This window comes from Simochromis diagramma, unplaced genomic scaffold (assembly GCF_900408965.1).
Source record: "Simochromis diagramma unplaced genomic scaffold, fSimDia1.1 OVJJ01000438.1, whole genome shotgun sequence".
Lineage (NCBI taxonomy): Eukaryota > Metazoa > Chordata > Actinopteri > Cichliformes > Cichlidae > Simochromis > Simochromis diagramma.
The window spans coordinates 334,383-359,555 of record NW_024387263.1 but is presented as its reverse complement, the minus strand read 5'-3'; the positions used below and the strand labels follow the sequence as shown (position 1 = coordinate 359,555).

Sequence of the window (25,173 nt, the reverse complement as noted above, 5' to 3'; positions counted from 1 at the left end):
TTCCCTGGTCCAAAATGGAGAACCAGTTGTACCCTCCCAAGGTGTCAATGAGGTCCTGGATTCTTGGTAATGGGTGGCGATCAGGTACTGTGCGCTGGTTCAGGAGACGGTAGTCTATACAGAGCCTTAGGGAGCCATCCTTTTTCCGCACGCAAACTATTGGCGCAGAGTAAGGGGATCTAGACTTTACAATCCATCCTCTTGCTAAGAGGTCCTCAATATACTCTTTAACCTCCTTATAAAGGGGTTTTGGAATTGAGGTGTACGATTTCTGAATTGGGGTTGTGTCTTTGAGTGTTATCGTCATTTCCAAGCTGGGAATGCACCCCATGTCATTCTCATCACGTGCAAAAGCCCCTGACTCTTCCCTTAACATTTTCTTGGCAACAGTTTGTTGGTCTTCAGTCAGGTGGCTAACATCAACAGGTGGATCCCATTCCTGTGTTGCTTGATCTTCACTGCACTGCTGGGGTATTTGAGATACATCAGAGTCGACATCTTGAGTCACTTTGGGCTCACCGTGGTTTGGCAAGTCAGTTTGTACAACTCCTGCTATTGGTTAAATAGTTCCAAGGGCTGCTCTGCCGGTGAGGGTCACATCGTGCTTAGTGTGGTTGCCAATAGGTACTTTGACATATGGGACTCTGGCATCACAAACTGTGAGGAGGCTGTTGCCAACATCAAGCTGTTGCAGTTGTGGGTTGCTCTCAGTTGGTTCAAAGAGCACGAGGGGGTTGGACATGTCAACTGTAGAGGAGACTTTACACTTAACATACTTAACTTGACCAGCTGGGATTACTACATCATGCAGGCCCACTTTTAGGACACTCTGGCTGACCACGTTATCACTGGTAAGCTTGGTCTGGATGAAGTTGACCAGTGCCGTCGCTGTGTCATCCTGGAGGTTCATCGCGCTGCGCAGGAGGCTCACAATGGTGGGTATGAGGTTTGTACTAGCATTTGGCCCCAGTATCAGCTGTTCAATTACATTGAAACCAATCAGGGGGCAGTCCATGAGCACACTGCTTACTAAAAAGGGGACTTGTACAGTCAAGTTTGGGTCACTATTCTCTAGGAGACTCACCATCACGCCCACCCAGCCGTCGTAGGGTAATGGCTGGCCATTAACACCAAGCACACTAAGAGCCTTATCTCCAATAAGTTCTGTCAGTGGCCGGAGTTTGTGGTCAGAGAGGTAGGTTTTTGCCCACTGGCGATCAATGAGACTCACTTGTGCACCTGTGTCCAATAAACAGTCCACTGCAAAGCTATGAATGTAACACTTGATTTTACATTTTTTCCCAACAAGCTGTGCCACTCTCTCACTTGCCCCTGTGTCTGCATTTTTCGTTGGAAGGGTCGCCCAACTACTTCTGACATGAGCAAACTCTTCTGAGCACATACCTCGTGATTTTGGGTCTGGCTGTCCACTGGTTCTGGGCGTGTGTGTATCAGCAGGAGGCCAACTAGAGCTTCTGGGTTGGCTTCGTTTGAGACATCCCACTGCCCTGTGACCTGTCTCCCCACCAGAGATGGGCAGTAATGCGTTACTTGTAACGCGTTACTGTAATCTGATTACTTTTTTCAAGTAATGAGTAAAGTAAGGGATTACTATTGCAAAAACGGTAATTAGATTACCATTACTTTCCCGTAGGAACGCTGCGTTACTGCGTTACTAAAACCATGATTTTTTGAGAGAATGTCTCACGACAGTGACGTAAGCGAGTGCGCCGTTAGTGACAACAGCTGTGTGCAGATCAACAATGGATCACATATCGATTGTGGGAGAGAGTATGAGCGTGCAGCGTTTAAAGCGTGGAAGTACTGACCTTATTTTGAGTTTGATTCCATAAAAAGTGACAAAAACATTAGCGTCCGTTGTGCGTGGGAAGAAAACTTCTTTTTACAGCGACAAAAAACCCTAAACTTCCAAGCAAGCACTGAGTGCGCAACGACGTAATGGGAAACTCACAGAGAAACTCGCGGATTCTTCAACTGACCGTGGCACACCTGCACCAGGGTAAACCTCCGCCTACCTTAGTCCTGCTTTACGGGTGAAAATAGAGCAACAGGACCGCTGAGTCTTTGACTTTATTTATTTTCTGCTGTGTTTTACTTGCATCTATTTGAAAGAGTGAGTGTAAACACAAAAAATATTTTATTTTATGTGCTGGAATGTGCAGAAAATAGGTTTCAATGTTAAACTAATTTATTCAAGTCAGAATGTTGCATATAATTAAATTTTTGCTTGATGCATAAAGTTAAAAGATTAAAACTGATAAAACAAGTTAAAAAAAGAGACCTTTCCATTTGATTACATTTTGTATGGTGGATTATGCAGAAAAAGTAGAATTGGGCTGAAAGATCTATCACTTTATCACCTCTTCAGGTTGTAAATCGGGTTTTTAAAAAGTAACTAAGTAATTAATTACTTTTGAAAATAAGTAATCAGTAAAGTAACAGGATTACTTTTTTGGGGAAGTAATCAGTAATTAGTTACTGATTACTTTTTTCAAGTAACTTGACCAACACTGCTCCCCACAGATAAAACAATGAGTGCATGAAGTGGCCCCGCTTTCAATACACTTGGGACAGCCATACTGTTTTGCAGTTTGTCTGGGCTTCTGCTTTGGGTGTGCACACTGACAAGTGGGTTCACGAGCCTGACTGGCTGTGAGAGACTCAACCACTTTGGTCAGGGCTTCCACCTTCGCAGCCAGCTCTTCTATGACTTTATTCTTACTCTTAGATTTACAGTCAGTCATTTCAGTGTCTTTAGCAGGTTCAAGTTGAGCAGTATGAGCATGTGTTACCTTTTGTCGAGTGGAATATCCCAGTCTTCGCTGTCGCTCACTCTCTTCGCTTGACACTTTGTTCACTTGCCTTATCAAGGCTTCATCTGACACACTGTAGTCTGATAGTAGTGGCTTGAGTTCATTACGAATGTCACTATATTTTGGTAGAAGACCTTGATGAATGGTGCGTAGAAATACATTTTGGATCGTACGTGTCTCATACGCAACGTCCATGTTATCCTGCCTGGATGCAAACATGACTTTCTGCTTCAGTCCAATCATCCTGTAGAGGAACTGTTGTGGAGTTTCATGGTCATGTTGCTTAGTGCTCAACAATTCCTGAAATAACTCACTCCCACTCTTCTCACTCAGGTGTGAACGTAGTAAGCTTTTGAGTTCAATGAGGGTCAAGTCATCTTTACTGATCAACATGTCCTTAAACTGTCCAGGCTTGATAATACGGAGCACACCTTGAATGATCTCTCCCTCTGTGTGCTTCACCTTGAGCCCCTCCTCAATCTGCTTACACAGTCCATGGTAGCTAATGTCAGATGCAATGTCCCCAACCTGACCACCATGTACTTTAAACTCTCTGCGTTGCAAAAATGGCAGGTCTCTTAGGGAAACCATGTGATCAGGCTTAGATTGTCGCATGTCTGTGGTGGAGCGGCTGTTTGTCACGCTCTCAGCTCGAGGCTGGAGTGACTGTGTAATAGTGGGGGTGGGTGTGTCTTGTGTTGCAGATGTCACTTGTAAATCTGCTAACTTTTTACCAAGTGCCTCGTAGTTAGCCTTTAGCATTTCATACTCTGTTATTTGTGGATTAACAGACTCAAGAGGCAATATAGCTGAGGTAAGTACTAGAGATGGCACGATACCACTTTTTTATGTCCGATACCGATATCATAAATTTGGATATCTGCCGATACTGATATGAATCCGATATAGTGTTTTTTAATCAACAAAACTGTTTTTTAAAATATCTTGCTGCATTTTGTATAAGTTCATACTCAAGTTTAAAACAACAACTACACTAAAGCTATTCTGTTATACCTGTATGTAAAAAAAAAAAAATTTCATAGTTCAGCAATACTGATCAATCTAATAAACTTAAACTTACACCATCCTCCCTATTCTGGTATTTTAAAGAGTACTTAGCGTAAATATTAAGCAACCTAACTAATAGGGTTCCAACTCCCAGCAACAACAAAAATAAATAAATAAAAAATAGGGAACCACCCCCCACCCTCCACCTCATGATGCTTAATCGACGTAATCAACCTTAATTTGATGCAGTGTGGAAAAAAATGCACAGAAATAAATTATTTTTCAAGAAATATTAAATAGATTCAACATCTTTCTTCAACAGAACTGCAGACTGCACAGACGGTATCTTCCCAAAGTAAAAAGTACTATAGCTTACTAGGGTATATATATTAGACTTAATAGTTACTATATACAGTAATGGACTTCTATTCATTTTACATCAAATTAAAACTTTGGGTGTCAGATAATTATTTATTAAAAGCTAGACATTTTAAATGAGAATAAGAAAGAAAAGTATGTCTTTGTGCCCCCTTTTCATGCCCTATCGGCCCCCCTGGCTAAACTTTGCTAGATCCGCCCCTGCACAGTTACCAGCCGTCAGCTACGTAGAAAAAGATCCTGGTGTAGAAAGTAATATTAAATAAATTCTAACAACAGCTTATCAAGCTTAAACGTGCTGCTGTTGTTTATCCGCTGGTTTCCTCTTTCTGGTGCAAAGTGGGCCAAAAACAAACAAGAGAGACGGACTCGAGACAGAAAAGCCGATCAGCTGATCATTAAGCAGTTTCATGATTGAAGTAGCAGCAAGAAGAGGCAGTCGCTTGTTAAGCTTAACGCAGGAATGCTTTACAAACATTCAGAGATGGACTTACACACTTGCTTTACTTCTCTTGGGGATAACTTTGTCGGAGATGAAATGCCGTGTTGGTAGCGAAGCTCCAAATGCTATCCAGACCACCGACAGGTCCCGCATGCCACAGCCGCTCTATCACGTGATGTATACTGCTCCGACGTGCTAACGTTCTGAGGTGAGTTACGGCATGTCGCAAGTTTTGTGAGCTGCTTTCGTGATATTTAATGGATCGGATTACATTTTTTATTTTTCTCCGATATCCGATCCAGTAATTTAGGTCAGTATCGGACCGATACCGATACGTAATATCGGATCGGTCCATCTCTAGTAAGTACATCACTCTGTTCCGGGTGCTTAAGTGTTGTGAGAGTAACAACATTTTCCTCTGAGACTACAGGGTGAGATACTTCAGCGGCACGACTATCAATGAGATGAATAATAGCATCTTTCAACAGCAGTAGGTGTGAAAACCCCTGATCCTCTAAGTCAAGCAATGTCTTACAGCGTAGATAAGCACAAACATAATCAAAACAACTTTCCTCATCACCACGTCTTACACTTGCGGGGTCCACATCAGGTACTGGTGTGATGTTTGTAGCAATCTGGAAGAGTTCCTCTGCTGTCAGTGCATAAAGACTCTTTCTGATCTGCCAAGCCAGTTCTTTTCTTCCACTGTCCTCCATTCTGTGTCTTTTGGCTAGCAACTCCTCACAGTGCAGTCAGCTCAAACACGCAGCCCGTCACCTCTCCAGCAGGGGTTCCCCTCCTCGACACAGGTCCCGCTGCTGCCTCAGTTGCACGTCTGCTGTTCCAACACGCCTGCCCTGTGATGGCTGTCTCTGGTTCGTTGATTAAAGGATCAGCAGTCACCCACGTAGCATGCTGATCCCCGTACGGGCCACCAAAATTATGTTACAGGCCTTCGATGGGGTCTGTTTTTAAACTGTTTTTTTTAACAGAAAAGCAGAGACAGGAGACATCAGTTGCGTTCGGTCTGCAGGCTCTTCCTCGTCTGAGGCCAAGACGCGTTGCAACGGCCTATCGCAATCACCCCTATCTCCCCCTTGTGGCAATGCCACGCAATTACATTGTCCATAACTCTAAATGAAAAGTGCAATACCACCATAAAATCAGGTCTTTTACATCAAAAACAATTCACAAAAAAATTACAATTGCGTCCATACACTTGTGGGCGTCACACAGATGTAACATTAAGTGAGGCCTGTTTAGTAGTGGGTTTTTCTGGGTGGGTGATTCCTCTCTCACTGCAAACGAGGTACCTTCTCACATATTTCCTGAACGTCTGGTCTCGCAGTCCATAAATGATGGGACTTATAAACCGTGGTATGATCTGGACAATGACAAAGGAAGCAAATCGTATTTGACTTTCCCGGTTTGGGAATAAAAAAAACAAGCTCCGTTCAAAAATGGGCCTCACATAATTCAGCATAAGTAGCAGCACCTGAAAACCATGAAGAAGAATAGTGTTTCTGGCTTTTTTGATGTCACCGGTTAGTCCCTTGGCTGCAAACATAATCCTAGCATAGGTGTATATGAGTGTGAGCCAGACCACGACAAGACAAACAGTGTGTGAAGCGTCCCTCTTGTTCAGGCTGTATGTGCTTCTGAACACGAAATCTCTAACGCATCTCACTTTAGAGTGAAAGAACTGCAGAGGCTCTGTAGCCAGGAGGATGAACAGGTCAGGGAGGATAGAGAGTGCACTGGCAGCCCAGATCAAACCAATCAGAATGTAGGTTTTCTTGACTGTACAGATCTGCCCGTGACGGAGAGGCATGCAGACGGCGATGTAACACTCGATTGACATGCCAGCCAGATTTAATGGGGAGTTGTGGGTGACGATGATGGAAATGATCAGCAGGATGATGCAGTAAGGCACGAAGAAGATGCGCAGGGCGTAACTGATGATGAGGAGAAGAGTTGACAGGAAAAGCCACATCATGTCATTGATCACCAGGTGGATGAAGAGAATGTAACGAGGGTTTGAATGTAAGATCTGTAGAGTAAAAACAGTGAATCCACACATGTGAGGGAAACAGGATTCCTTTTAAAGCAATTTGATGTTTCTGCAAATGGGCAAGAAAAGATTTCCACTACATGGTACTGAAAGCAGACTCTACGGTTAGCAATAACTGACACAAAGTATTACAATAAGGATTTTTAACTATTCGAACTACTTAATATTGATTTAATCACATTTTCCTGAAATTTTACACCTTTAAAGAAAGCTTCCATGTTTTTCAGAAGCAGATGATTTTTATTTTATTTTAATAATTCGGAGTAAAAGACTAGATTTAAAGGCATGCCTTGATGCATAAAAATACACTATTTGCAGAGAAGCACACTGTATCAATATTTCTTAATGTCGTTTTTTACATAGAAAAATCTGAAAATGAATCACAGTGAGAGTGATAAACTACTCTTTTTTTCATGTATCGCTTAAGATTCAGAGCAAAACCAGCACACCAAAAACATGAACGCATAAATATATAATACAAAATACTACTATACATATGCAGTCAGGCAGCAAATACTGATCTTTATCCTCTTAAACAAAAAGAAGAACGAGCTTTGCCATTAGATTAAACTCAAAACAGGTAAAACTCTGCATCTGTTTCTTTAAGCAGAACAAAACAAAGTCAGATAGGGTTTGCATTTAAGATCTGCCCTGTGCTGCAGTAATAATAATCACAATTTTTCATGATTTGCACAACAATGTACGAGTTTATACCTGATATTTTCTGAAGGTGTGGATCAGGGTGCCATTGATGTAATTAATGGTGATGCAGAGGGCTGCAGCTACTATGTAGTTGGTCAGGAGGGGATTCTCCTCATACGAGGTTAGAGTGGAAGAGAAATTGACTGAAGACAAATTCATGTCTGACATGACAAATCCTCCCAGTCTGAAATGACACACACACACACACACACACACACACAGACACAGACACAGACACACACACACACACACACACACACAGACACAGACACACACACACACACACACACACACACACACACACACACACACACACAGATGGTGTTGGAGGTTACTGTGTGGCATTGAAAAGGCTCAAACATTCATGAGTAAAAGAGCTGTTACAGTACAGCGCATTGATCTGTGAAAGACATTCGATGTTTCAAACACAGCTTGAAACTTTATCAAATCACAACTGCTCACATGTTCTTTACTTTCTTTGTTAAAATCAAACCTCCACCAAACAAGTGACTACAGGAAACTGCATTCATTACAGTTCTTCACTTTAGTGCTAGCTGCGATAAAACTGCTAAGACAACACTTGTAATCTAAAAATCTAAATCTAAAACCCCAGAAAAAGTTAAAATTATATAACAAATATGGCAAACAGCAAAAAAGGATATCAAACAACAACACAGTAATTTATAGTCTGCAAAGTATTTCCAGTCCAGTAATGCAGTAACAGTACACACTAAATAAAGATTGTACTTACCCTCACAAACAACATGCTCTATTAGATTGTAGGGAGTGCAAGGAATTTATATAGATGCCAGTGTTTGCACGCCGGCTGCTCGCTTGGATAATCCCAAATGATGTTAAATGCAGTGATTGGTTGTTTAGTCTGTTTGGTTGCATCATTATTTTGCATACTTCTGGTGCACAAAAAGTTCCAGGATGAAGAAAAAAATTCAACACAGAAGAAAAAACAAAAAACTGGAGCCACATTAAAAATGAGTTGATCCCCACAGACTCTCACTTGAAACCTCCTGAAAGGACAGTTTTACAGTCTGCTTTAAAAAAAGGTTTCATTCCTGGTGTGGAGTTTCTCCCTTTATAAACACGGTATGTTGGGTGATAATATTTTCTTTTTCTCCTGTTTAAAAAAAAAATCTTAACAGGCATGTCTGCTAATCGGAGTCATTAAACTGGACTTTGCATGTTTATGCCACTGGTGCAGTGTCACTGTGCAAATTGTTACTGATTTAACGTTATTAGATATATTTGTGGTTTTGTACTCTTTTACCCGAATCCTCATGCCATGAGACAAATGTTTTCAAAAACATCATCACCATTTATTTATATAGCACTTTAAAAACACACCTGGTAGACCAAAGTGCTGTACAATACTAAATATGCACATAGTAATAAAACCAGAAATAGCAAAAAAAAAAAAAAAAAAAAAAAAAAAAGTCAGTTACCCACAGAGTTAAAAACCAGGGAATAAAAATAGGTTTTTAATAAAGACTTAAAATTGGCACTGATGTAGCCTGTCTAATATGGAGAGGAAGGTTATTCCAAAGCATCGGCGCTGCAACAGAGAACGTTCGGTCTCCTCCAAGTTTCAGCCGTGACTTTGGGACTGAAAGCAGCAACTGCTCAGCTGACCGAAGGGAACGAGTGGGGACGTGGGGCTTCAACAAGTCAGACAAATAAACAGGTGCCAGACCATTTAGAGATTTAAAAACCAATAAAAGGACTTTAAAACAGGTCCTAAATTCATAATTCGTCACCTATTCGTCATCTTCTTTAGTTTTTTTTAATTCACTGTGTTTATGCACTATTTACCTTCCCACTGTTGCCAGATTGCTTGCTCATAGGGGGTCATCTGATTGTTGGGGTTTTCCCTGTTTTTGTTGTATTGTAGGGTCTATACCAGGGGTCCCCAATTCCAGTCCATGAGGGCCGGTGTCCCTGCAGGTTTTAGATGTGTCCTTGATCCAACACAGCTGATTTAAATGGTTAAATTACCTTCTCGACACGTCTTGAAGTTCTCCAGAGGCCTGGTAATGAACTAATCATGTGATTCAGGTGTGTTGACCCTGGGTGAGATCTAAAACCTGCAGGGACACCGGCCCTTGTGGACTGGGATTGGGGACCCCTGGTCTATACCTTAAAACATAGAGCCCCTTGAGACAATTGGAGATGATGGATCGGAATTTCAGGAGCGGGACCACGCCTCCAAACACGCTCCTTCTGGCTTTCATCTATATAGGTTCTCCCAGTTCTGCAAGCTGTCATTCTCGTTTACATGCACCTCCCTCCCTTCCTCCCCTTTTCAATTCTGTAACTACTTCACTTCTATTTAGTACATGGGGATCTGCCAGGGCTGGGAGCCGCCGCCAGTCTCCTTCGAGACCTGCTGCCACGGCTCAATTCAGGTCCAGGCCATTCACCTTTACCTACTAAAATGCTGTCAAATCTAAAATGAGGATGTGGACGTGACTTTATATAAATAACACTGAACTGAATTGAACTGAATCTGATAACATCTCTGGAGTGGGTAACACTCTTAGAGATCATTTCCTGTGAACTAAAAGTAATACGAACTGAGAAACTCCCATTTTTAGGTTGGTTAGATGCTGAAAGACCACGTCTTTCATGTGAACATGGAGGGGAAACTCTTGGTATGTTGAACTCTCTTTATATGTTTGTGAAGGTTCTCAGTCATCCAGGTCATCATAGTTTAAGGAGCTTAAAAAGAAAAGTGTCTGGATCTTTAAGTCGTTCACACACACGGACCAGAACCTACTCTTTGACTTCCACTACCCTCTGGAACACAAACTTGGAGTAATCAGGACTGTTCCCTCTGGGACTGTGGCAGAAGGGAAAAAGGAAGAACACACACATGCAGGGAAAGCCCGTATATGTCCACCGTGAATGACTATCTTTGAAAAGAGGTGTGCCTTCCGACACCAACTCTCTGCCATCTATAATCCAATTTTGAGAACGGCCCAAATGCCTCAATGCCCACTCACATCCTGGGCCATTTGATCTCAGTAAGTCACTTGATAGGGTGGGGCTATGTTTCACAATGGGTTCACCTGAAACCTTGGCTGATTGTGACCCACACACGTTTTCAAACCTAGGCTCTTGGGATTTGGCAGAGGATCAATAGGGGGTTCAGGACCCTCTTAAGGAAACTCCCAATAGCCCTTAAAAATCTGGGCCTCTGGGATTGCTCTTAGAACTGAATACACTTCTTGGATGAAACGTCTTCAAGAAACTTACAGAAGTCCGGATGCTTTTCTTTCCAAGCTCCTTAAACTGTCTTTGTAGTATAGGGCCCAGGGTGGACTATGGCAAAGACATAAATAATGAGGATCATTTGTACATGAATAATGAAAAATGGTTGGTTTTGGTTTTAAAAAGCCTCATCTACAAAAGACTGAAGATGGTTTTAGAAGAAGATGGCTTTAGTTGATCTCTGATAAGAAACAACACATTTACATAAGTACTATGACTCTGACAAGAAATAAAGCAGACTACAGATCATGCACTTCTCAAGAAAAGAATGTAATAGGACATTAAGGTAGGTGTCATCAGCATCGATCAACATGCTGCTATTTTTATGAGCACCACACTAATGCTGAAGAACTTTACATTCTGTAAACCTTAGTGTTTTTACCTTAATGCATTAAGTCATTTAAAAATATCACTTGGAATGTATTAGTTAATTAAAGAGAAACTCTTAAACTCAGAAGAATGTATTTTGGATCTTATTTTATCAAGGAAAAATCACTGCATTCAACTCGTTTAAATATAGATAATATGATAAATAACTGCACATAAGAAATGTCAGGAAAGACTCTGAAATAAAGTTTTACCATTTTTTTAAGTCACCAAATATTGGCTTGAAAAATCCTGGCTGGGCTCTACTGACATCTTCTGGTGGGCGCTTCTGATTGTTTTAGAGCTCTTGGGTTCCTTCACATTGCTCCTAAAAATGTATATATTTAAAATATTTTTCTGTATTATTTAGTTATACTTACTCTTTTTGCATTGGTTCTTTTGGTAATATCTACTTCTTATGTTGATGGCTTTTGTTTTGCCTTTTTGTGCAACATTTTCTTCCAACTTTATTAACTTTGCTTTCATTTTGTCCAGTTTTATTTCCGTCCATATTTTCAGCTCTCTGGTTGAATTCTGCAGATTTTGTCTTTCCGAACACTAAAGTGTCTTATAAAATCGTGTCTTATAAAATCGTGTCTTATAAAATCGTGTCTTATAAAATTGCCATATAGTGAAAGTTACTGTTCGACACATTCACTGTGACATTAGATTAGAAAGATATGCAAACAAAAAAGGACAATAGAATAAGATAAACAAAGACTACTCAATCTCAGTATTTTAAATTAAAAGCGCTGATGGCATTGTTTTTAACTTTTGTTAACATTAGCCTTTGGTGAGTAGAACAGATATTTACTCAGATATCTTCTGAATGCCTTGTCTCGTATCCCATAAACAAGTGGACTAACAAGTCGAGGCAGAACGTGAACGAATACTGAGATTGTGTAGCTAATAGTCAGGACTCCTTTTGGGAACAACTTTGTCAAACCATTCAGCAGCAAATCATACACGTAGGTGAGCATGCACAGCAGCAGCTGGAAGCCGTGCAGCAGTACAGTGTTTCTTGCTTTCCTGGCGTTTGCAGCAGCTGCCTGTGCAGCAAAAAGGATTCTGAAATATGTGTAGACAAGGGTGAGCCAAACAATAACCAGAAATACAATGTTGGATATAGTTCTCTTCTTTTCTAATACAGGAAGTCTGAAAACAGTTTCTCTAAAGCAGAAAACTCTTGAATGAAAGAAATCTCTGGATTCTGTGGCCAAGATGCTGAATAAATCTGGCAGAATTGTAAGTGAACTTAGCACCCATATCACTGTGATCACAACGGTTACATTTTTGACTGTACAGATCTGTGAGTGCTGGAGAGGGAAGCATACGGCAACATGACACTCTACTGCCATCACAGCGAGGGTCAGGGGAGTGTTAAGGCTGGAAATTATCGAAATCAACAATAAAATGATGCAAAATGGGACAGGAAGAGTGAAAATGATGTAACTGAGGACTTGAAGGAGGGTGAACATTATGAGCAGCAGGATATCATTGATTACCAGATGAATGTACAGGATGTAACGAGGATTTGTGTTGAAAACCTGAAGAGAAGGACAGGATAGTTTAGACTTATAGGTACATTACAGATGATCATCTAAGAATATGCATGAAATAAATCACATTATACGATGTCCCGCATACATCCCAAACATATTGAATTATACAAAATGAATATCAAGAATGAATAAAATACAGACCTCATGTTTTTTGAATGTGTGCACCAAGCTGCTGTTGATATAGATGATGGAGACAGAGAGACCCACGGTAATCAGATTCTTGATGATGGCTGTGCTTAAGGAGTCCCGATACACCGCTGTTGTCGAATTCATACCAGCATTTGAACAGTTCTTGAGAAGTCTGAAAAGTTTTCTAAAAACTGGACACTTTATTCATCAGCATTTCAGGTTCATATAACATAAAAGATTAATATAGGAAAGCTTCAATACTGAAGGTTGATTATCTTGGAAACATTATTCTCAATAAGAAAAATAGCAAATAGAAGCCAGAAGAGTAAATAAATATACATATATGTATTCATTATATGCTTTTGTTTTTTCTTGTAAGCCCAATCATAATGATAATGATGATGATCCTTCTGTTATATGTTTAATTTTTATGCACAATGTCATTTTTTAACCTACCAATCTGTTGCCATGGAAAGAAAAACAGCAAACAGTAAAACAACGGTTCGTAAGGCACACATATTATTTATACTGTAACACTTGATAACATTAAAAAAAAATCAAGTGAACACAATGATGAAAAAGATCGTTATCATGTGATATCGTTTTATCTCTTTACACACAAACAATTCAAGAACAGGCACTCACCTGGTTATGATCTCGTACCACACAGGTCTGGTAAGTCAGGTAGATTTGATGTCACTTCTAATATAGAGTACTGGTACTAGTCAGGTAATAGTGAAGGGGTCTGGTTGTGTGTGTGCATGTGCACGTGGTTTCATGAGAGCCTTCAGAGTGCGTGTGCCTTAGAGGACACCCAAAGCTCATTACGTTTCATAAGTCCTGATGCTTACACGCAGTACTGAACAAACCAATTTAGATGAATGAAATCTTAAATAAAATTCTACTACAGCTCTTTACAATCCACTTCTTTTGCCAGATACTTTTTTTCAGTTGTGACTGATGACCTAAGGAGGGTATAATGAAAGCGAACCTGAACTTTCAATCGTTTTCATGGCATGAGAGACAAAATGTCAACAACACCATGGTGGTTGCTGGTTTACTTGTGGTTCCTGGAGTATTTTAACCTCCACGGCATGCATTTTTAATTTCTCTTTGATATTTGGGCTGATTGGGGCCGGAGAAATGTAAAAACAAAGAATTACCAGCTTTATTTTTTTTTTTTTACCTTATTTTCGTTTTTAAGAAAAAATATGAGCCACATCTGAGGATATTCGTTTAAAATTTTGATAGAACAGTAGCAGTATAATGTCCTGGATATCAGGCCCTTGCAGAGCAAAATTGAGTATTTTGGTCTAAATAACCCAAAATGTGATGTCCACATATGTGGACGGAGGTAAAAATTAGAATGGGAGGCAGAGCCTTCAGCTTTCAGGCCCCTCTTCTGTGGAACCAGCTTCCAGTTGGGATTCAGGAGACAGAGACCCACTCCTGACATTATTCATCAGCATGTCACTTCTCAGGGAATATATAACAGAGAAAACTTTAATACTGACATTGTTTGTCCTCTCATAAATATTATTATCACAAAATAATCTATGGCTTTTAAATCAATTTACAAATATAATTTTGATAATATGTTTATTACATAGTTTTGTCTTACATTGTAATGCCTACCATAAACTAGTTTTCTCATTTTCTGGTGATTGATGATGACCATTATTTTAAATGCATCACACTTCTTATGGACCATGTCCATCCATCCTCTCATCCTATTCAGGGTCATGGGGCGTTGGAGCCTATCCCAGCTGTCTTCAGGGCAGGGTACACCCTGAACAGGCCACCAGTCTGTTACAGGGCTAACACGCAGAGACAGACAACACTCACATTAGTGCAAAAGGTTGCCCTATTTCCAATTTCGAATCAATTAACACTAAAACAGGGACACACAGGGAAAACATGAAAACTCCACACAGATGTTAGAACTGAACTCAGGACTTTCTTGATGTGAGGTAACAATGCTAACCACTAAACTACCATGCTGCCATGTGCTGTCACCATGCTACCGTGTCATTGTTTTAAACTTACTCATTTATCGGCATAGGGGAAAACAAAGGGAGAAAAATGGTACACCATAGAAAAAAATCATTTATTCAAATCAGCATTTTTGAATTCAGCTAAAGTACTAACAGCACACTAAATTGAAGCTGCTAATTTAACCTTGGTCTTCAGTTGTTATTTTCAACATGTCTGCTGTGAGAAACAACTTCTATTCTCGCTCAAGCTCGATTTGTAAGTGATTTTATATGCATACATTTTTTAAGTTCACACATATAACTCTCATTTCATAAGAGTAAATAGAAGAAGATCTAGACAATGTTCATTTCTAAACATGAGGTTATAACTGAAGTAATAGTTGATATATACAGGCAAAATATTATATTATGAATTTATATGCAAGAAAACGCAGAAGAGGCACTCACGTGGTTACCGTCTCACATGTCAAACATCTGTCTAGTAGGTCAGCTACTAATACAGAGTAGTCAAGTAATAGCAAAGGCCTTTGTGTGTGTGAGAGAGTTTGGTGAGAGTGTGGTTTAGTGAAGGCCTCAAACCATTGCCCCATTAAGTGAGGTGTGACTCATGAACGCGTTTAGATAAAACTTAGCAACTTAACAAATTCACAAATGTGAATGAAAACATTTTAAATACTGCTTCAGCTCTTTACAATCCACTTTTTAGCGTTTGGGTTAAGGTTAGCATATTTTACTTGTGTTTACTAGTAAGATTTTTTTCTAATATTTAAATTTGTGATCGTGCTGGAGGTATTAAAGAGATTCTGTTGCAGTGGTTTGAATCCTGTCTATCTCATAGAGTCCAATTTGTTCATGTATTTGTAGACTCCACTTCATACACTTAGGTTGATTATGGAGTTCCACAGGGTTCTGTGCTAGGACTAGTACTGTTTACTTTATACATGATTATTTTTGGCAATGTCATTACAGGGCATAGCATCTATTTTCACTGCTATGCAGTTTATCTATGCATGAAGCCAGATAACGCACACCAATTTGTTAAACCTAAGGAATGGCTTAAAGACAAAATGACATGGATGGCCTCTCATTTTTTACTTCTAAATTCAGATGAAACTGGGGTTATTGTACTCAGGCCTAAAAATCTTGGAAATATGGTATCTAACCAGATATCTACTCTGGATGGCATTACCTTGGTCTCCAGAGACACTGTGAGGAACTTTGGAGTCATTTTTGACCACGAAATGTCCTTCAATGCACATATTAAACAATGTGTACCGTCCCTTCCTGAGCCTGGTTCTGCTGGAGGTTTCTTCCTGTTGCTAGCTCATAGGGGGTCATATGATTTGTGGGGTTTGCTCTGTTGTCTTTTTATTATTGTAGAGCAGGGGTGTCAAACTCAAATACACAGTGGGCCAAAATTCAAAACTGGAACAAAGTCGCGGGCTAACTTTAATATTTATTGAAAAAAAAAATCTTCCTCCAGATATAAGAATGAATCTTTTCTTATGGACTCAAATAAGTTTTGCTGGAAAACTGAATATGGAACAAGCAAAGCTTAATACTAAACAATATATATATTAGCTGTATAATACCAGTAGGCCAGCTCTAATAGTAATTCGGTATGGCTTCGCGGGCCAAATGTAATTAGGCTGCGGGCCAAATTTGGCCCACGGGCCAGAGTTTGACACCTATGTTGTAGAGTGTTTACATTAGAATTCAAAGCACCTTGAGGCAAAATTGAATTGAATTAAATGTACGCAAAAGGGGGCAAACTATTTTTCACACCACTGCAATTATCAGTTAACATAAGGGTCATTCCATTTCAAATCATCAAATTTTCAGAACAATTTCTGCACAATCATTTCTGATGGGTTTAAAAAAATTACATTCAAAATTTTGGACATATGCAATATTCGCTATGAAACTATAGCTTCATACTTAAAATATTTTTAAAGATATATGTTCTTGAAAATAATCTTTGGTCAACACACTTGCAACATGTTATGTTTTTCACTTGGGAATCTGAGATCATGTTTGAACAGTATTATATCAAAATCTATTAAAGACTAGTGATGGGATTTCCGCCTCTTTTTAGAGAACCGGCTCTTTCGGCTCGGCTCACTAAAAAGAGCCAGCTCATATATATAAACACCCAGCACGCCCCTGCGGGCGGTTTATCCTTCAAGCTCGAGTCCTCTACCAGAGGCCTGGGAGCTTGAGGGTCCTGCACAGTATCTTAGCTGTTCCCAGGACTGCGCTCTTCTGGACAGAGATCTCCGATGTTATTCCCTGGATCTGCTGGAGCCACTCGCCTAGCTTGGGAGTCACCGCACCTAGTGCTCCGATTACCACGGGGACCACCGTTACCTTCACCCTCCACATCCTCTCGAGCTCTTCTCTGAGCCCTTGGTATTTCTCCAGCTTCTCGTGTTCCTTCTTCCTGATATTGCTGTCATTCGGAACCGCTACATCGATCACTACGGCCGTCTTCTTCTGTTTGTCTACCACCACTATGTCCGGTTGGTTAGCCACCACCATTTTGTCCGTCTGTATCTGGAAGTCCCACAGGATCTTAGCTCGGCCATTCTCCACCACCCTTGGGGGCATCTCCCATTTTTTTGACCTTGGGACTTCCAGGTTATACTCGGCACAGATGTTCCTGTACACTATGCCGGCCACTTGGTTATGGCGTTCCATGTATGCCTTGCCTGCTAGCATCTTGCACCCTGCTGTTATGTGCTGGATTGTCTCTGGGGCATCTTTACACAGCGTGCTCCTGGGGTCTTGCCTGGCGTGATAGACCCCAGCCTCTATGGATCTTGTACTCAGAGCTTGTTCCTGTGCTGCCATGATTAGTGCCTCTGTGCTGTCTTTCAGTCCAGCTTTGTCCAGCCACTGGTAGGATTTCTGGATATCAGCCACCTCCTCTATCTGCCGGTGGTACATACTGTGCAGGGGCCTGTCCTTCCATGATGGTTCCTCGTCTCCCTCCTCTTTCTTGGGTTTCTGCTGCCTGAGGTATTCACTGAGCACTCGGTCAGTTGGGGCCATCTTCCCAATGTATTCTTGGATGTTCGTTGTCTCATCCTGGACTGTGGTGCTGACACTCACCAGTCCCCGGCCCCCGTCCTTCCGCTTAGCGTACAGCCTCAGGGTGCTGGACTTGGGGTGAAACCCTCCATGCATGGTAAGGAGCTTTCTTGTCTTTATGTCAGTGGCTTCTATCTCCTCCTTTGGCCAGCCTATTACCCCAGCAGGGTACCTGATCACGGGCAGGGCATACGTGTTGATTGCCCGGATCTTGTTCTTACCATTCAGCTGACTCCTCAGGACTTGCCTGACCCTCTGCAGGTACTTGGTGGTTGCAGCTTTTCTAGCGGCCTCTTCATGGTTCCCATTCGCCTGTGGGATCCCCAGGTACTTGTAACTGTCCTCTATGTCTGCAATGTTGCCTTCTGGTAGTTCAATCCCCTCAGTTCTGACTACCTTCCCTCTCTTTGTTACCATCCGACTACACTTCTCCAGTCCGAACGACATTCCAATGTCATTGCTGTATAGCCTGGTAGTGTGGATCAGTGAATCGATGTCTCGTTCACTCTTGGCATACAGCTTGATGTCATCCATGTACAGGAGGTGGCTGACAACTGCTCCGTTCCGTAGTCGGTATCCGTAGCCAGTCTTGTTAATGATCTCACTGAGGGGGTTCAGGCCTATGCAGAACAGCAGTGGGGACAGAGCATCTCCTTGGTAGATCCCGCACTTGATGGTGACTTGTGCTATGGGCTTGGAGTTGGCCTCTAGTGTTGTACGCCACATCCCCATTGAGTTCCTGATGAAGGCTCTTAGGGTCCCATTGATCTTGTACAATTCTAGGCATTCCAGTATCCAGCTGTGGGGCATTGAGTCATAGGCCTTCTTGTAATCAATCCAGGCAGTGCACAGGTTGGTCAGTCTGGTCTTGCAGTCTCGGCTGACTGTTGTCTACCAGTAGCTGGTGTTTTGCGCCTCTGGTATTCTTGCCAATTCCTTTCTGTGTCCCGCTCATGTATTGACCCATGGGCCTGTTCATCTTAGCCGATATGATGCCTGACAGGAGCTTCCATGTAGTACTGAGGCAGGTTATTGGTCGGTAGTCGGAGGGGACCGGTCCCTTCTTGGGGTCCTTGGGGATCAGGACCGTCTAGACGCTGCCAGACGCTCGTGGAGTGCAGTCAGCTTCTTTAGCCAGTAGGCGTGAACCATGTTGGGCCCTGGTGCTGTCCAACTCTTCATACTGGAGACCCTTTCTTGGATATCTGCCACTGTGATGGTTACTGGACCCTGTTCAGGGAGGTCGCTGTGGTCTGCCCTCAGATCCACTAGCCACTGAGCATTGCCGTTATGGGTTGCGTCCTTCTCCCATATGCTCTTCCAGTATTGCTCCGTCTCCAGCCTTGGTGGTGCTGTTCTCTTATTATTATTGTTCCCTTGCCACTGAGAGTACACCTTTGCTGGTTCTGTGGAGAACAGCTGGTTTATTTTCCTGCCTTCTATCTCTCCTGTACCTCCTCAAGTGGCTGGCCAAGGCTGTGAGTCTTTGCTTGGCAGTTTCCAAGGCCTCAGGTATGGACAGCTTGCTGTATTTCTTATGCATCTTCTTTGTCGCACCTTTCTGCAACTCCGTTAGTTGGCTAACCTCCCTCCGTGCTACTTTGATCTTCTCCATGGAGGGTACTGCTCCTTGTGGCTGTTCAACTTGTAGCCTCACTGATCACTGCTGCCGTATTGTAGATCAGCTTGTTAGTGTCGGTAATCGTGGTTGTAGGTATTGTCCGTAGCGCTGCATTAGCATCATCTAGCAGACCTTCTGAGGGTACTTCACCTAATCTTGGTAACCGGCTATGGGGGATCCAGGTTTCAAGCTTGGCCATGATCCTATTTTTCAGGTCAGTTCCTCTCACACTCAACGATCCTTCTCCTATCGCACTTGGGGCTATGTACCCAATCTCGGGTGGGGGTGATGATATCTCGCCCCTGACCTGGCGTCCTGACTCCTCCTTGCCGTAGCATTTGTGTTGTACCTCGTCAATCTCTAGCTGTGAGAGCAGTCCCTTCTTTCGAATGTTGGAACACTGAGCTACTAGTTGTTTCGCTGTGATTGTGGATGTTGGGTATCGAAGAATCCATAGGTCACTCATCCTATTCATGTAGCCCCTTCCGCCAGGGTTACTTGCGTAGTAGCATTCCAACAACGCCCTGTTTTCGTCTCTTGCCCACCGATGCCTTCTTGTTCCAGTAGCCCACTTTTCGTCAGGGTGCCCTGGTTCCTCAACACCTGACGCGGACCTTGTTGATCCGGGCGACGTCCGAGCCGGCATGCCTTCATATTTATCTGTCTTGCTCATGTCTGCGGTAGGCTTGCTTAGCATAGGGGGTCTAGCCTTAGGACCCTTACTGGATACAGACGCCCCAGGCAGGAATCGAACTTGCGATCCTGTGTTCCAAAGGCGTGTAGTCTAACCACTAAGCTGGATAGCGTAGTGGATAGACTACACGTGGTATATATATATGTATATATATATATACCACTCATACCACTCACCACTCATATATATTCACTCATATATATTCAAATGATTTAAAAAAAATGTTCATTTACCTGTTACCACCACACACCAAATCCGGTCGTTGGTACTTGCTGGCTTGTGTAACCACTAGGTAACAAAAGCTCAACACTTCGCCTGCATCCTGGAGCACTTCTGTTGTGTTTTGTACGCGTTTTGGAGTTTTTACATGTTTTGGAGTTTTTACATGTTTTGGAGTTTGTACGTGCTTTGTCCGTAGGGGCCACCATGAATCTACTTTTATTTATTCTCTCCACATAAAATGTAATAAATAAATCATATATTACAAAAACCAACTATTCGCAGTTCAACTTTTAGCTATTCAAATTTTCAGCTTTTTCCTTTTAAACAAATTTTAAGTAAAACAACACAAAACACTGCAAACCACAACACAATTACATATAAATGAAAATATGAAAACAAAAAGAAGATGCACATTCTCTGTCATATGGGCCTGCATGAATAAACTTTGTGAATCCTTTAACATCCACAACTGTGATTACTATACCTTTCTAATGTGACGTTGTTGTCCCTGGCTCTCTCTCTCTCTCTCTCTCTCTCTCTCCCGCTCTGTTCCTGTGCTACTGCGAGTGTAACTACCGCCCCTCCCCCCTCTTCCCAGCACAAAGCACAAGGCTCGCGTGCTGAGTGAAGCGGAAAAAAGAGAGAGAGAGAGAGAGAGGGTGAGAGAAAGAAAAAAAACCCCACGGCTGGCGATAAGGAGCCGGCTCGTGTCGTTCACTTCAAAGAGTGGCTCTAAGAGCCACTTCGTTCGCGACCGACACAGCATCCATAATTTAAGACAAATGTATTATTATTACTATATTATTCCATTTGAGCACACATAAATAAAAAAACATAAAATATTCTTAAATACAGTGGAACCCCGACTTACGAATACCCCATGTCACGAAAAATTCAAGTATGATACCAAATAACACAAGTAACAAAACTGAAAAGCTGGATCAGATCACTGACAATGAGCCAGTCCATTCAGATCAGTTCAGTGGTGTTCTGCATTCACTTCATCACTGCAAGTGCAAGCACTAATGTAGCTTACAGGAAGCCAAAAGCAATAATTACTAATTAACAGTACTATATAAAGTATCCTGCTCTGCAATTTCAAAATTTCCCTCCACATAAACCACCACATAAAATCCATTAGTGAGCCAATGGTAGCAAAATGTTTGCAGGAAAAAGGCTCATTTGATTATTTTCCCATCATGCACATAATTGGAGAACCTGTCTTACATAAGTAACAACAAAACTGTTATACCATTTTTCAATTTAGCACAGTAATGCTTTATGGAAAAATGGACTGTCAATGAAGTAGCATGTTACTTTGGAACATATTACACTAAACACTGAGCACCTAAAATGAATCCAATAACACCAAATTCTGAAAACTCATGAAAATATGTTTTTATTTGCTGTAGGTTAGGTTACTGCAGTTTTCTCCTTTGTGATACAAACAGGAAGTTACAGTATTTCTGCCTACAGCTTCAAAATGCAGAGACTAACAGAACACTGTTTCACTGTGAATGAGAGTTTAGAAAGATCAAAAAAATTGTAAGTCAGGATGATATGAGAAACATAAAGTGAATTTCACTACTCCCATTACTTCTACTTAGTCTGTATCTAAAAGAAAATGGTAATAAAATTAAGAGAAATTGATAAATGTGTAACGTCAACAATGTCTGTCTTGTCTGGGTTACCTGTGTACAAAAGCATTAGCATTTTTTGTATGAAACAAGTATTTTTTCAGGTACTTTCTGAACATCTTATCTCGTATCCCATAAACAACTGGACTGATGATTCGAGGCAGAACATGTATTAGTATTGCGATTGTGTAGCGAATAGTCAGTGCTCCACTTGGAAACAAGGCTATCAAACCATTCAGCAGCAAATCATGCACGTAGGTGAGCATGCACAGCAGCAGCTGGAAGCCGTGCAGCAGTACAGTGTTTCTTGCTTTCCTGGCGTTTGCAGCAGCTGCCTGTGCAGCGAAAAGGATTCTGAAATATGTGTAGATAAGGATGAGCCAAACAATAACCAGAAATACAATGTTGGATATATCTCTCTTCTTTTCTAGCTCAGGAGGTCTGAAAGTTGTTTTCAAAAGACAGAAGACTCTTGAATGAAAGAAATCTCTGGATTCTGTGGCCAAGATGGTGAATAAATCTGGCAGAATTGTAAGTGAACTTAGCACCCATATCACTGTGATCACAACGGTTACATTTTTGACTGTACAGATCTGTGAGTGCTGGAGAGGGAAGCATATGGCAACATAACACTCTACTGCCATCACAGCGAGGGTCATTGGAGTGTTAAGGCTGGGAATGACGGCAATCACTAGCAAAATAATACAGAAGGGCACGTGAAGAGTGAAAATGGCGTAACTGAGAACTGTAATGAGGGTGAACATGATGAGCAGGAGGATATCATTGATTACCAGATGAATGTACAGGATGTAACGAGGATTTGTGTTGAAAACCTGAAGAGAAGGACAGGATTTAGAACATGAAAGGTGAATTATCCCACTAAACATTGAACGGTGGATAAAAAACAACTGCTTCAGTGACCAAACTTGGACGTCCAAAAATATCATTTAAAAGACGTCACTCCAACGTCTCTTTGCGCGATGGAATGTTCACCGTGCAGAATATATCACATTCTGTCGTCTAGTATCTAGTTCTAAATGGATGTAATAAATAGATGCAAAATTTATGAGCAGGATACAGACCTCATGTTTTTTGAATGTGTGCAGCAAGGTGCCGTTGACATAGATGATGGCGATACAGAGGACCACAGTTATCACATTCTTGACAATAGCTATGTTTAACGGGTCCCGATACGTAACTGTTGTCAAATTCATGGCAGCATTTGAAAGGTTCATGAGTTGGCCAAAAAACCTGTAGACATCATTGATTGTTATGGCAGGTTGTAACACAGAAGGTGTTAACTTTAAAAACACGGCAAAGTTTTGATATCTATGAGCATTCCTTATCTGATCAATAATAATCTTAGAAATCTTAAATATTCTGCAACACTATTACACCAACCATAAAACACCATATCCAAGCATCAAAAGTAATTCATTTTGCTTAAGCAAATAATTTACATTTCAGAAAATGCATTTTCTGCAATGTAATCCACCATAAATTATTTATTCTCATCAATTTTATAAAGTTCAAAAACCTTTCTGCTCCAGTTTACAACAAACTATGCTTTTCTGCACTAAACTCTGCTTTAGTTAAGTGTGAACTGCAATAAGACATTTTCATTAAAGAAAAAACTCCAAGTTTGACCTATAACATTAACTTAGTCACAACGAGTTGGATAATAGTAGCATTCTCATTCAAAGCAGTAACTTAAATGATAGTTGATAATTGCGCCTGGTTGTGTTACAATCAGAGTTATTATATAGCTGATCACATAAAATAAAATATACTACACTAAATGATTCAATGCAATACAAATCTCAAAGAATATATAAATTGTTTTTATAAACAACCCCACCCACCAAAGAATAGGTGCTCACCTGGTTATGGTTGACTTCTGTCTTGTAGCACTTGCCAGTGATTGATAATTTATAATAGTGGTTATATGCAAATGGCGTCAGGTGTGTCTATGTGTGTGAGAGAGGGAGATATCCCCTCCCCCAGGAGTGCTCGTACCCGTTAGCGCATGCACGTGTGTATTAGGCACTTTTGCTAGCTCACGAAGAAGAGACAAGAATCACTGCAAATGTGTCAATACCATGCTTTGTCTTATGGTCCATCTCCTTAGGTTGACATGACACCAACACATGGTCTAGTGTCTATCTTTAAAGTTTGAAAAGTAAGAGGATATTGTCAGCATTTAGGCTACAACATTCACTAACCCCAGCTCTCCAGCTAACCTGAAACATCTCTTTGTATTATATGTGTATCAGGGCCCTAGGCCAGGGGTCAGCAACCTTTAACACCCAAAGAGCCATTTGGACCCAGTTTCCAAGAAAACGCTGGAAGCTGCAAATACTTTGTGACATCTAAAATGAAGATAACACTATATATTATTTTTTCTACCTTTATGCTTTGTGTGAACAACTAAAGTGTGTTGCTTATGAAATCCATGAAGTGCTACATAGAAAATTCCATTTTATTTATGTAATGAAAACATTTCGAACTGTTAAAGAAATATAACAAAAGGAAAGACACCCAGCTGAACTAAAATGATCCATGTAGCAAAGAAAAACTGTTGTGAGTCGCCACCCTCATATCGCCTTTGGGCTTTTGGAGCATAGCAGAGCCTTGACCTGAATTTTAAAAAATAATTGGAAAAAAGCACTATGCTACTAAGAAAATGAAAAATAAATATTTGCAAAATTCTGCATAAATATTTGTTTATTTACTTATATTTATTTTACATGGTAAATGTGTGTGGCAGGGCTTGGTCTGCAGTACCGCTGCATGGGAGGCGTACGCACCTGAGCTGCACCCGCAATCACGCCTCGCCGCCTTAAAGTCTGTGCTCTCTCTGCTGTTGTGTTGGTCTGTGTCGGCTGTGAGCTGAAAAGCTACAGCCGGCTGTATACGTACAGCAACCGTGTGTGAAAAGTGGTCAATAAAGAGATGCCGAAAAGCATGTTGATGGAAACATCGTCAAGTCTGCCGTGATATGTTTACAATGGGACTTCTGCTCCTGAACCTCTGCGCACAGCGTCTGCAAATCGGGGCTGTAAGAAGTCACTTTCATCTTTACGCAGGACTGTAAGCTGTCATCTGTGAGGCGTGAGCGGTGTTTGTTTTTAACATAGTTCG

General features: G+C 41.2%; 4 protein-coding genes across 4 annotated transcripts; all 4 read right to left on the bottom strand.

The window, feature by feature from the left end:
* Positions 1–531: 531 nt before the first annotated feature.
* LOC120715366 lies at positions 532–3,676 on the bottom strand. Its single transcript, XM_040002318.1, has 2 exons — positions 2,543–3,676; positions 532–1,527 (listed from the first exon to the last, which is right to left on the bottom strand). The coding sequence occupies exons 1-2, from the start codon at positions 3,594–3,596 to the stop codon at positions 560–562; spliced, it is 2,022 nt and encodes a 673-aa protein (XP_039858252.1). The 5' UTR covers positions 3,597–3,676; the 3' UTR covers positions 532–559.
* Positions 3,677–5,890: 2,214 nt separating this feature from the next.
* LOC120715405 (odorant receptor 131-2-like) lies at positions 5,891–7,650 on the bottom strand. The gene is made up of 2 exons (XM_040002392.1): positions 7,448–7,650; positions 5,891–6,712 (listed from the first exon to the last, which is right to left on the bottom strand). Exons 1-2 carry the CDS (start codon positions 7,601–7,603, stop codon positions 5,891–5,893), a joined length of 978 nt encoding a protein of 325 aa, XP_039858326.1. The 5' UTR covers positions 7,604–7,650.
* A 4,200-nt stretch (positions 7,651–11,850) lies between these two features.
* LOC120715404 (odorant receptor 131-2-like) lies at positions 11,851–12,918 on the bottom strand. Its single transcript, XM_040002391.1, has 2 exons — positions 12,787–12,918; positions 11,851–12,630 (listed from the first exon to the last, which is right to left on the bottom strand). Exons 1-2 carry the CDS (start codon positions 12,916–12,918, stop codon positions 11,851–11,853), a joined length of 912 nt encoding a protein of 303 aa, XP_039858325.1.
* Positions 12,919–21,576: 8,658 nt separating this feature from the next.
* LOC120715403 (odorant receptor 131-2-like) lies at positions 21,577–23,246 on the bottom strand. Its single transcript, XM_040002390.1, has 2 exons — positions 23,115–23,246; positions 21,577–22,865 (listed from the first exon to the last, which is right to left on the bottom strand). The coding sequence occupies exons 1-2, from the start codon at positions 23,244–23,246 to the stop codon at positions 22,083–22,085; spliced, it is 915 nt and encodes a 304-aa protein (XP_039858324.1). The 3' UTR covers positions 21,577–22,082.
* Positions 23,247–25,173: the final 1,927 nt, after the last annotated feature.

Bases quoted from the DNA above. Each gene is read 5' to 3' on its own strand.
- LOC120715366 (XM_040002318.1), bottom strand. From the start codon at position 3,596: ATGCTAAAGGCTAACTACGAGGCACTTGGTAAAAAGTTAGCAGATTTA. The intron at 1,528-2,542 runs GTGGGGAGCAGT...TGCCCATCTCTG, and splicing joins ATGCACTCATTGTTTTATCT to GTGGGGAGACAGGTCACAGG.
- LOC120715405 (XM_040002392.1), bottom strand. From the start codon at position 7,603: ATGTCAGACATGAATTTGTCTTCAGTCAATTTCTCTTCCACTCTAACC. The intron at 6,713-7,447 runs GTATAAACTCGT...TTTACTCTACAG, and splicing joins ACACCTTCAGAAAATATCAG to ATCTTACATTCAAACCCTCG.
- LOC120715404 (XM_040002391.1), bottom strand. From the start codon at position 12,918: ATGAATTCGACAACAGCGGTGTATCGGGACTCCTTAAGCACAGCCATC. The intron at 12,631-12,786 runs GTCTGTATTTTA...CCTTCTCTTCAG, and splicing joins ACACATTCAAAAAACATGAG to GTTTTCAACACAAATCCTCG.
- LOC120715403 (XM_040002390.1), bottom strand. From the start codon at position 23,246: ATGAATTTGACAACAGTTACGTATCGGGACCCGTTAAACATAGCTATT. The intron at 22,866-23,114 runs GTCTGTATCCTG...CCTTCTCTTCAG, and splicing joins ACACATTCAAAAAACATGAG to GTTTTCAACACAAATCCTCG.